Source organism: Trachurus trachurus (genome assembly GCF_905171665.1).
Source record: "Trachurus trachurus genome assembly, chromosome: 20".
NCBI lineage: Eukaryota > Metazoa > Chordata > Actinopteri > Carangiformes > Carangidae > Trachurus > Trachurus trachurus.
The window spans coordinates 1,463,862-1,476,412 of NC_139911.1; the positions used below are offsets into that span (position 1 = coordinate 1,463,862).

General features: G+C 39.0%; 1 protein-coding gene across 1 annotated transcript in view; it reads left to right on the forward strand.

Moving 5' to 3' along the window:
• The window catches only part of reck (reversion-inducing-cysteine-rich protein with kazal motifs), a gene marked incomplete at its 3' end in the record, with an annotated part of 64,475 nt that overhangs the window by 36,281 nt on the left and 15,643 nt on the right, over window positions 1-12,551 (forward strand). Inside the window, exons 4-11 of the mRNA XM_083995234.1 lie at window positions 945-981; window positions 1,608-1,693; window positions 2,501-2,548; window positions 3,591-3,624; window positions 4,578-4,775; window positions 6,375-6,639; window positions 7,586-7,759; window positions 11,799-12,011. Of these exons, the coding sequence (XP_083851360.1) occupies window positions 945-981; window positions 1,608-1,693; window positions 2,501-2,548; window positions 3,591-3,624; window positions 4,578-4,775; window positions 6,375-6,639; window positions 7,586-7,759; window positions 11,799-12,011 (1,055 nt within the window). The remainder of the gene's footprint in view (window positions 1-944; window positions 982-1,607; window positions 1,694-2,500; window positions 2,549-3,590; window positions 3,625-4,577; window positions 4,776-6,374; window positions 6,640-7,585; window positions 7,760-11,798; window positions 12,012-12,551) is intronic.

Consider the following 12,551-nt stretch of genomic DNA (forward strand, 5'->3'; position numbering starts at 1 on the left):
GCAGCAAGAACAAATGACAAAACTATATATCGCTCTTCGTCTCGTTGCCCAAGCCTTTTCATGAAATAAATAAAGAAAATGCAAATATAATCAACTGAAAAAGATGTTTTAGCTTCTCAGCATCATCTAAAAAACACACAAATTAGTTACCGTATTCTCTCTAATCGATCTACCTCACTAAACAGTTTTAGTCTTATAGAGTCATAGAAAGGACAGTAGGGGTACAGGGTCTTATGTCTTATGTTTTATGTTCTTATGTCTCTATGTAATTTTGGTGTATGAAATGTGGGAATGTATGTAAATTAATGTAATTTGCACTTCTCAAGGCCGCTTTGTACGAAATGGTGAAAGCAATTTTCCTTGAAAGGACAAATAAACTCATCTAATCTAATCTAAAATGAGTTTCATTCTCCACCTCTTGGATGTCACATAAATGACAAATTCTATTGTCTTCTGCTGTGCCGACATATCTGCCAAGAACACCAGCTCTACTACATTCAGCACACAGGGATCTTTTCTTTTTAGACAAATTATACAAAACATAGTTTTCTGGGCCAAATACCTGTTTTATTTCACAGTAAGTAGCAGCTTTGGTTTAACCCCAAATATCTAATGCCCATCTATCTTTACTTTGTTGAAAAATAATGTCTTTTAATACGTTCATCTCAACTTTCTCTTTGTTATAATAACGGTCTTCATATCCATCTCTCAGCAAGATGTCATATATGTCCCTATCCCTTGTCCCATTGGTCAGAGTGCAACTACTACTACTAATAATAATAATAGTCATAATAATGATAAACAGGAACAACAGCAGCTTAGTCCAACATGTGGATGAGTATCGTCTCTTCCCTGTTCCTCTGTAGCAGCAGGTTGAGTTTTAGTTTCGTTACGTTCATTATTAAAACGTCATCGTTAACCCTTTCCTCTCCTCTGTCCTGCAGAATGAGCTGTGGATGTGCATCAACTCCACTCTTCCAGGTGAGAAGCAGCAGTAGCAGCAGCTTTAAATCCTCTCATTTAATGTTTAATGTTTACGTGAAATAAACTAAAAATTAACTTGTTTTAGATCATTTTCACTTGTTTCAAACTAATTTTCACTTGAAATAAGTAGAAAAATCTGCCAGTGAAAGCAAGTTTTTTGTGCTTGTAATAAGAAAGAAAAACTTGCTCCACTGTCAGATTTTTCTACTTATTTCAAGTGAAAATCTGCATGAAAGAAGTAAAAAGTGTCTAAAAACAAGCTGCTTTGTATGTGATGAGTCTTATTTTAAGTAGAATGAGATTTGTTTTGACTAGAAATAAGACAAAATGTTATATTCTTGGTAAGATATTAGAGTTTTTGCAGTTGCATGAAGCAGCAGCAGGAACTGGTTAAAGCCGTGAGGGAACAGATCTACCTGTCAGACTGGTGGTGATCCGCTCCAGACTGTTGTTGTTACCTTGTGTTGTGGTTGCCGTGCCGACGGCCAGAGGAGTCTGCGGGAGAGAGAGAGAGAGAGAGAGAGAGAGAGAGAGAGAGAGAGAGAGAGAGAGAGATAGAGAGAGAGAGAGACTGAGACTGATGATGAGAGAGACTCAACATGTGGCGTTTGCTTCGTCCTCAGGTGTTTCCAGGAAGTCTGAGGGCTGGGTGGGGTTAGGCTGCTGCGAGCTCGCCATCTCAGCCGAGTGTCGCCGGGAATGCAAACTGGTGAGAGACCGCCAGCAAAACACTACATTATATAATATATATATATATATATATATATATATATATATATATATATATATATATATATATATATATATATATATATATATATATATATATATATATATATATATATATATATATATGCTTAAAAAAAAACACTTTATTTAACTTTATTCACTCATATTCATTGACACATGAGAGGTGTTTGAGTTCTCTGTTTGTGTTTGCACAGCTGCATCTCAATAAATATCATGGGAAAGTCCATTTCTAGTAGTTGAAGTCAAATAGCAACAACCAAGTATAGAGTTCATATAGATCGACATATTTACCTTTCAGAAAGGCAACATTTCCATAATAAAAACACTTTTTTAAATAGGTCTTTTGTAATATTCAATTGTTTTGAGATCCTGAATTTTAGGCTTCATTAAATGTGAAGCTATAATAATGACAATTAGAGACATGAAATGTTTCAGTCTGTGTTTAATGCATCTGTATGTGTGTCTTTTTGAACTGAATTACTGACATAAATAAACTTTTCCATGATATTCTGATTTATTGAGATGCACCTGTGTTATTATATTAATATTAATATTAATATTTATATTTATAAGATGATATGATGATATTAATCGGAGCTGTCTTGTCTTGTCTTGTCAGTTATTTTACTTTTAAACCATGCATGTGTTGTCGATGTCTGTTATATTTACTTGTAGTGTGAATGTGAATGTGTATTCTTTTATTGTCACTATATACTGTACATTAGAAACAAACACTCACCTCCTCTCCTCTCCTCTCTCTCCTCAGGCTTCGTCCAAAAATGACATAACAAAAGTTTGCAAAAAAGTTACAGAGGTGAGTCAAGAGAAGAAGAGTCACCTGTTTATTTCTCAACATATAGATAATAACTGCTGTGAATATTATATTATATTATATTGTACACTGCAAAAACTCAATATCTTACCAAGAATATTTGTCTTATTTCTAGTCAAAACACATCTCATTCTACTTAAAATAAGACTCATCACATAAAAAGCAGCTTGTTTTTAGACACTTTTTACTTCTTTCAAACAGATTTTCACTTGAAATAAGTAGAAAAATCTGATAGTGGAGCAAGTTTTTCTTTCTTATTACAAGCACAAAAAACTTACTTTCACTGGCAGATTTTTCTACTTATTTCAAGTTAAAAATTAGTTTGAAACAAGTGAAAATGATCTAAAAACAAGTTAATTTTTAGGTGATGAGTCTTATTTTAAGTGGAAAGAGATTAGTTTTGACTAGAAATTAGACATTTTGACAAGAAATAAGACAAATATTCTTTTTGCAGTGCATTATATGGCAAATTTATTTATGTAGCACATTTCAGACTCAGAGTCATTCAAAATGCTGCACACAGAATATCAACATACAGCATCAAGATTATCAAAGTACATAGTCACACAAGAAGAAATTAATTAAATTATATTATATTGTTTAAACACTCATCACACGTTTCCCAACACCTGCTCATCTTCGTTTCTCTCGTGCTGCTAGTGAGGAAAATAATCACAGAGTATTTTATAGGTTTGGTTAATTCAAAATAAAATAAACTATGTCATTGAAAAACATCTTAAATTGAAAAAAGGTTGAAAGTGAAGGAGAAACTTCCTCTTCCTCCTCCTCCTCCTGATGAGGAGATGAAACAGATTCCTGAGTCTCTGGACGTTTGGAGATAAAACAAAATAAATAGAAATGAAACGAAAAGGCCTTTTAGTTAATTTAGCTCCATTTCCTGTGTCATCATCATCATCATCATCATCATCATCTGCTATCGCCAAAACAAACAAACTGAGCTGTGACTCTTCTTCTTTTCTGTGGTTTCATGTGTGTTGACGTTGGTCTCTTCTTCTCCTTCCAGAATTCTCTCTACAAATGCATCACCAAAAATGAAAGTGAGTTTTTACAGATTTTTTATTAAGCTTCATGTGAACAGGTCATTTAAAGAGATAGTTCAACATTTTGGCAAATCGGCCCATTACCATAATCCCTATAGTCATAGCAGTAGGTTCGTTACCTTTAATTGTCGGTGCAAGCTGTTTTTAGAACGGCGGAGCAGAGCCGTGAGCTGCTCAGAGCTACGCTACGGAGGCTCATTATGGGATTTCTTGGTTTCCCTCATCAAACTCATCAAATACACAATCCAACAACTCCACAACGCTCTGGTGGACAAGTTGTGAGCTGCACATTCACCACGCTATGAGATAATAACACAACGTTACCAGACAGAGTTGTTTTAGAGGGAAATACAGAGACTGTTGATGAAAAACTGTCCCTGAAGGCAACGTGCATCGGCGGTTTTGCATGAATTTCCCTCTAAAACAACTCTGTGTGGTAACGTTGTGTTATTATCTCATAGCGTGGTGAATGTGCAGGTCACAACTTGTCCACCAGAGCGTTGTGGAGTTGTTGGATTGTGTATTTGATGAGTTTGATGATGAGGGAAACCAAGAAATCCCATAATGAGCCTCTGTAGCGTAGCTCTGAGCAGCTCACGGCTCTGCTCCGCCGTTCTAAAAACAGCTTGCACCGACAATTAAAGGTAACGAACCTACTGCTATGACTATAGGGATTATGGCAATGGGCCAATTTGACTAAATGTTGAACTATCCCTTTAACCCTTCGAGGTCCAGATGGCAGGATGAAACACAATAAGTTAAACTGAACGGTTCAGTCAGATAAAACTAAGTGTGTGTTTGTGTGTGTGTGTGTGTGTGTGTGTGTGTGTGTGTGTGTGTGTGTGTGTGTGTGTGTGTGTGTGTGTGTGTGTGTGTGTGTGTGTGTGTGTGTGTGTGTGTGTGTGTGTGTGTGTGTGTGTGTGTGTGTGTGTGTGTGTGTGTGTGCTCAGTGGGCTCCACGTGCTGCAGCTACGCCGGCCGCCACACCACCTGCAGGGAATACTGCCAGGCCATCTTCAGGACCGACTCCACGCCGACCGTGTCCCAGATCAACGCCGTCAAAGAGTACTGCCAGAGCCACAGCCCCCAGCTGCTCGGCTGCGTGTCCAACTTCACCAAGTCCTACCCCATACGCAGCCCCATCGACAGTGAGTCTCAACAAACAGCAACACATCCACATCCTCAAGCGTGTGTCGTCTGAATACGATGATTTAACTAGTCCTGGTCCAGTGCCGGCACTTTTGAGGATTTATACGACTTTTCAAACAGCCCCAAGATATGTTGTGCTAGGACTAAAATGACACAGAATGTCTCAAATGAAAGAGGAGACTCTCCACTTTCACCAGGAAGAAAAGTGAGTTAGTAGCATGTTCCACTTTTTAGTTATCCTCATTTGAATACGACGTGTTTTCTCCAAATTCAGCATTGCGAGAGGACGATTCTGAGAAAAGCAGGTTTAAAGTGAAGGAGACAGAACTCTCTTTTGAACCTCTTATTTTTGACTATTTTTGACTTTGTGATGATTCTCTCTGTCTCTGTCTGACTGTCTCTCTCTCAAATGAACTGAATAATAATCTTGTTTTTTATTGATGGAATGGTGGATCAAAGCCTTTGATTAGGGACAAGATGCATTCATGTTGTGAGAGAGACAGTATGTTCTGACATTGTGAATAACTTAGACTTTGATTACATGAAAACAACGGGTTCAACCAGGATGGATGGATGGATGGATGGATGGATGGATGGATGGATGGGGATGGATGGATGGATGGATGGATGGATGGATGGATGGATGGATGGATGGATAGATAGATAGATAGATAGATAGATAGATAGATAGATAGATAGATAGATAGATAGATAGATAGATAGATAGATAGATAGATAGATAGATAGATAGATAGATAGATAGATAGATAGATGGATGGATGGATGGATGGATGGATAGAGGATTGATTGATGGATGGATAGAGGATATATAGATGGATGGATGGATGGATAGAGGATGGATGGATTGAAGGAAGGATGGATGGATGGATTGATGATGGATGGATGGATGGATGGATGGATGGATGGATGGATGGATGGATGGATGGATGATAGATAGATGGATGGATGGATGGATAGAGGATGGATGGATTGAAGGAAGGATGGATGGATGGATGGATGGATGGATGGATGGATGGATGGATGGATGGATGGATGGATGGATGGATGGAGGATAGATAGATGGATGGATGGATGGATAGAGGATGGATGGATTGAAGGAAGGATGGATGGATGGATGGATGGATGGATGGATGGATAGATGGATGGATGGATGGATGGATGGAGGGAGGGATGGATGGATGGATAGAGGATAGATAGATGGATGGATGAATAGAGGATGGATAGAGGATGGATGGAAGGATAGAAGATTGAGGGATGGCTGGATGGATAGATGGATTGATGGAGGATGGATGGATGGATGGATGGATGGATGGATGGATGGATGGATGGATGGATGGATGGATGGATGGATGGTTGGATGGATGGATGGATAGATGGATGGATGGAGGGAGGGAGGGATGGATGGATGGATGAGTAGATAAAAACACGTCCACTTCTTCCAGATCAGTGCAGTTGATTAAAACAATAAATAAGTGAAACATGAAGAAACAAAAACGACAGATGTCATGGTCGATGGATGAAGGAGAATCTAAACTATAGTTAAAACCTGTGTGTTGAACATGTTAACCCCCCCCCAGGTCTGTACTGCTGCGACCGGGCCGAGGCCCCCCACTGCCAGGCGGCGTGCCGGAGGATTCTCCGCACCATGAGCACGGAGCACGAGATCATGGAGGGTCTGATCCAGGAGTGTGGCTCCCAGCCGCTCCCCCAGGAGCCCATGTGGCAGTGCTTCCTGGGCAGCGCCCACCCCCCCTCGCCCCCCGAGGAGGACCCCCCCCACCCCGCCAAGATGGACTGCGCCAAGCTGCACTGCTGCGCCAAGGCCAACACCTCGCTCTGCAGGTACGGCCAACAGCTATGGGATGGAAACGCTGGTGGAACGTAAATGAGACGTACACTCCAAAAACTCAAAATCTTTCTAAGAATATTTGTCTTATTTCTTGTCAAAATGTCTCATTTCTAGTCAAAACTAATCTCTTTTCACTTTAAATAAGACTCATCACCTAAAAATGAACTTGTTTTTAGATCATTTTCACTGTTTCAAACATATTTTCACTTGAAATAAGTTTTTTGTGCTTGTAATAAGGAAGAAAAACTTGCTCCACTATCAGATTTTTCTACTTGTTTCAAGTGAAAATCTGCTTGAAAGAAGTAAAAAGTGTCTAAAAACAAGCTGCTTTTAATGTGATGAGTCTTATTTTAAGTAGAATGAGATTTGTTTTGACTTGAAATGACATTTTGACTCGAAATAAGACAAATATTCTTGGTAAGATATTTGAGTTTTTGCACGCTGCGGACGTGACCGGACTTGCCTCAATGATGTCGTACATCATCATACGCACTACAGGAATCTGTGTAAGGACATAATTAACTAAAATCGTGAACAATACTCACAAACGATAATTTCATAGACACAAGCAGCAGGAGGGAAAAAGATAATAGCTGGAGCTGCAAGCAGACCGCATGTGTAGAAGCTATGCATTTCCTGATCATACTCTGCACACTGTCATGTGACTAAAACTACCTTTCAAAATAAAAGCTTAAATTAAATATAAGGTAATGAGCCACTCCCAAACGCCAATGGGCGGAGAAAAACAACACAAATACAGGCAAAGCTCACACAGAACATGACAAGGGGTGAAATCCAAGTAATTTGACATATTTGAGCATTTTATCTAAAAAAAAAAAGTACCGCAATAGTTACTTTTCCTGGTAATTGGTTACTTTTATAATGCAGTAGGTCAGTTACTGTGTGTGTGTGTGTGTGTGTGTGTGTGTGTGTGTGCAGGGACATGTGTCAGGAGATCAGCACCAACTGGGGCAGCCAGACCTGGCAGGACTTCGACCAGCTGTGTGAGTACAACCCGGTGGAGGCCGAGCTCATCAACTGTCTGGCCGACGTCCGCGAGCCGTGTCAGCTCGGCTGCAAAGACCTCGGATACTGCACCAACTTCAACAACAGGTAACCACGGTTACACCGCCGACACCGCTGCAGACGCATCAACCACACAATGTTTCTATTCTATCTAATAATTATTATTATTATTCTGAGGAACAAGAGACAAAATAGGAAAACAACAAGAACATCCAACAGCATGGAGATGTTGGTGATTTGTTTTTAACAATCAGTGTTTTGCTTTATCCACCACTTTATTTTCCCATGATCCATTGCATCAGACCACAACGGAAGTGGGTTTTAGTAGCATTCTAGCGAGCGGGTAACTGGTAGCGTTAGCGGCTAATTGGTAGCGTTAGCGGCTAATTGGTAGCGTTAGCCACCGGTGTAGGTACCAAATGTGGGGGCTCCGGGCTGCCAAAACCGTTTTGACTAAATCTGATGTTTGTTAAGTCTATAAAACGAATTATTGAACAAACATTACTATTCCTGTGTGCACGTTTTTGTAATTAGTCATGGTTGTCATAGTTGTTAGCTTTGCTACTGCTGACAGCTAACAGCAGCAGCTAAGCTAACATCAGGACGTCAGCTGTTAAAACCCTCCCGTTGTGGGACACGACATGAAACTACTCCAGTTAGCTCAGTCATGTTGGAACTCAGATATCCGCTGGAGAAAATATTGTTATTCATGGTCCGTTTATTGAGTTATTTAAGACACTGCTAACGGCTAACGGTTAGCCCAGCTAACTTAACTTGTGACATAAAGCTAAAACCTTGTCCGTATTGTTCTCATTAAAATTATCAATGTCTATCAACCAGTCTATGCTATCAACAATACAGTAAAGGTGGAATGGAGTGTCATGGCGACACCCAGCGTCATTCTCCTGAAAGTGGTGGATAGAATCTTTAAAAATACCACTCTCACATTGACTGCAGTTGTTCCCATGAGAGAAGAATTCAAAATGTTTTCAACAATTCAGTTTTTGAGATAAAATTCTGATATTTGCCAAACGTCATCAACCATGACTCCGAAATATTGTCAGTTTATTTTTATTTTTTCAGGAAGATTGAAAATGTATTTATCAAGAATTGTCTGGTTTATGTTTACAGTCAAACGTTTTCATGCACTGTAGGCTCATATAAAAAATCTGGGTGTTAACTTTGTGGAGGACGGTCTGAAGATGCAGTCGCAGCAAATTTTGTGACAATTGAGCAAAAATTGTTGGAGAAGAAAGATTTAATACGTTTTAATAAGTGATAATAAGTGATGAGTTCATCATTTGTGCTGGATTTAATTAGACAAAAGTTTCTAAAGTTGCAAAACTGTGGCACGTATGGTTGGTTTGTTAGGAGGAAGAAGAAGAATACTGCCCAAAACAGTAACTTTATTAAGGTTTAATTTTAGTTTAAACCGGTTTAAAACAGTTTAAAGCAGCAGCACTTGAACGTTTCTCAGTTTTAATCTTCCTGTGAAAACACAAAGAGCCTCAGACTCAGAGTGACGGCGACCGACGGTGTTTCACTCGCTGTCGACGCTCGAGGACGAAGGTCAAACGGAGCTCAACGGGCTTCAAAGGCGTCGCTGACACACACACACACACGCACACACACACACACAGCGGTGGTGTGTGTGAAGTTTGTTTTCATGTGTGTGTGTGTGTGTGTGTGTGTGTGTGTGTGTGTGTGTGTGTGTGTGTGTGTGTGTCCTGCTGAGACTGAACATGATCAAACACTCAGCAGTTTGTTTTACGTCGTCACACCGTCCACTTCCTGTCGGGTTCAGGTGTCATGACGACGACGACGTAGCTGTTGTTTTATTGGTCACTAAGAAACTACAGATGGTGATGATGTCATGGATGGAGCTCACACTGCGGCATTGTGGGAGTTGGAGTTCAGGCAAACACAAACACACACACACACACATGAACACTGCAAAAAACACTCAAAATCTTAGGTGATGAGTCTTATTTTAAGTGGAAAGAGATTAGTTTTGATTAGAAATGAGACATTTTGACAAGAAATAAGACAAATATTCTTGGAAAGATTTTGAGTTTTTGCAGTGGAAGAGGAGGAGGTGGAGGGTGATAAAGATCTTTCCAAGAATATTTGTCTTATTTCTTGTCAAAATGTCTCATTTCTAGTCAAAACTAATCTCTTTCCACTTAAAATAAGACTCATCACCTAAAAATGAACTTGTTTTTAGATCATTTTCACTTGTTTCAAACCAATTTTCACTTGAAATAAGTAGAAAAATCTGTTTTTTGTGCTTGTAATAAGAAAGAAAAACTTGCTCCACTATCAGATTTTTCTACTTATTTCAAGTGAAAATCTGCTTGAAAGAAGTTAAAAGTGTCTAAAAACAAGCTGCTTTTAATGTGATGAGTCTTATTTGAAGTATAATGAGATTCGTTTTGACAAGAAATAAGACAAATATTCTTGGAAAGATTTTGAGTTTTTGCAGTGAATCCGTCCTTTAACTGCTCTGCTCTGCCCCCTGGTTGCCGTGACGACGCACTGCAGCCGGTTCATAACAGCTGATGTGACAAACAAGTTTCAGTCTGATTCTCGTTCGTTCCTCGTTTGTTTTCCTTTTTCTTTCTTCTGAGGCGGAAAATAAAAACATACACAAATTAAAAAAAAAAAAAACGTTATTTCTCTGTTGTTACCGAACACAGGAAGTGGTTTTTAATACGAATCAGCAGCTGATTGCAACACGACCAAGAGCTGGTTTGAATTTTAAGTTTGTTTTTTTTAAATTGCTGTTGACCACTCAGGAATCCAGGGTTTCACACACACACACACACACACACACACACGCAGGATAAACAGAGCAGCCAGTGTGATGATGATGATGATGATGATGAAGAGCCACACCCTGCAGCTTCTCTTCCTGTTAAACCACCAATTAGCTGAGTCACCGCCAGAGACCGAGCCCACCAATCAGACATCTGAGGATTTATTTTCCACAGATTCCACAGGTTTTTCCCGCAGGGTCAAAGCCTAAAAACAGTCTAAAATTTAGGCCTTAAAGGGATAGTTCAACATTTTGGCAAATTGGCTATTGCCATAATCCCTATAGTCATAGCAGTAGGTTCGTTACCTTTAATTGTCGGTGCAAGCTGTTTTTAGAACGGCAGAGCAGAGCCGTGAGCTGCTCAGAGCTACGCTACGGAGGCTCATTATGGGATTTCTTGGTTGGTTTCCCTCATCAAACTCATCAAATACACAATCCAACAACTCCACAACGCTCTGGTGGACAAGTTGTGAGCTGCACATTCACCACGCTATGAGATAATAACACAACGTTACCACACAGAGTTGTTTTAGAGGGAAATACAGAGACTGTTGATGAAAAACTGTCCCTGAAGGCAACGTGCATCAGAGGTTTTGCATGAATTTACCTCTAAAACAACTCTGCCTATCCCTTTAAAAAGTCTTAAATTTGTATTGTGTATAAAAGTATTGTGTTCAAGTCTTCAATAATTTTAGACAGGTCTTAATTTTCTTACCTCAAATGCTGCTGCGACACTTCATTGTACTTTATTGAATGTATTTTCAACTACAAACGAGCCCAATGCACAAATTATATATTGCAGCCAATTTAATTTGCAAGTAATTTAGTGACTCCGCATTTCTTTTGTACATTTGTTTGATATAGGTCTTTAATTTCATCCAAAAAGCTCTAAAATTTGAGTTGGTGAAGCTGCAGAAACCCTGGTTGAGTGTTTCCAGTGTTGGACCTTTTGTTTCCTCTGCTGAGTGACAGAGAGCTAGTTTGTGTGTGGTTTAAAAACAAAAAAAAACATGTTTTAGTGTTCTTCTATGATAAATTATCATAATTTCTAAGCCTGTAAGAGATTATTTCATAGATAAATTAAAGAGCCACAGACTACACATCTTTAAATCCGAGGAATAAACACAGAAACAAACTGGTTCAATGTACAAAATAAGGTTCAACACTTCTCTAATATATTCCTTTAAGTCTTTTATTTTGAAAGCGTCAATGTATTCCTTTACAAGTCTTTTATTTTGAAAGCGTCAATGTATTCCTTTACAAGTCTTTTATTTTGAAAGCGTTAACCAGATGTGTGCTGTGCGTCCTCAGGCCCACGGAGTTGTTCCGCAGCTGCAACGTGCAGTCGGACCAGGGAGCGATGAACGACATCAAGCTGTGGTCCAACGGCACCATCAAGATGCCGTTCATGAACATCCCGGTGCTCGACATCCGCAAGTGTCTTCCCGACATGTGGAAGGCCGTGGCCTGCTCGCTGCAGATCAAACCCTGCCACAGCAAGTTCAGAGGCAGCGTCATCTGCAAGTACGTCTAACTACCACACCGAGATATAGATTTCATTTAATTTTTCATTTATTAGTTTATTTTTAATGGGACTTTGCATATCCATGAACATACAAAAATACTGATTTGTTATGTAATGATATGCCAGATTTAGGTCAAGGGCTTATTTCCATCTCCACAAAGCAAATTACAGTTAGACAAAGACAAAACAGATGAATATATAGCTTAATGACGTGATGCAACCCAGTGTTAAATGGTGTAACCGGTATTTTTTTTTATAAATTTGATAATTATATACAGGGAAATAAATCTGGACTCAAATGTGGAATAAATGTAATTCACTTTTGCAATTTAACACTAAGTTTCTTGACAGATTTTACAATATTTGAGTCATTATTTAGAAGAAAAGTGTTGTTTTTAATCCAATCCAATCCATTTTAATTACAAATCGCAATTTTAAATAAACACTAAGGTTTCTAAAGTGCTGCACAGTAAAATAAAACTAGATACCATAGATAGATAGATAGATAGATAGATAGATAGATAGATAGATAGATAGAC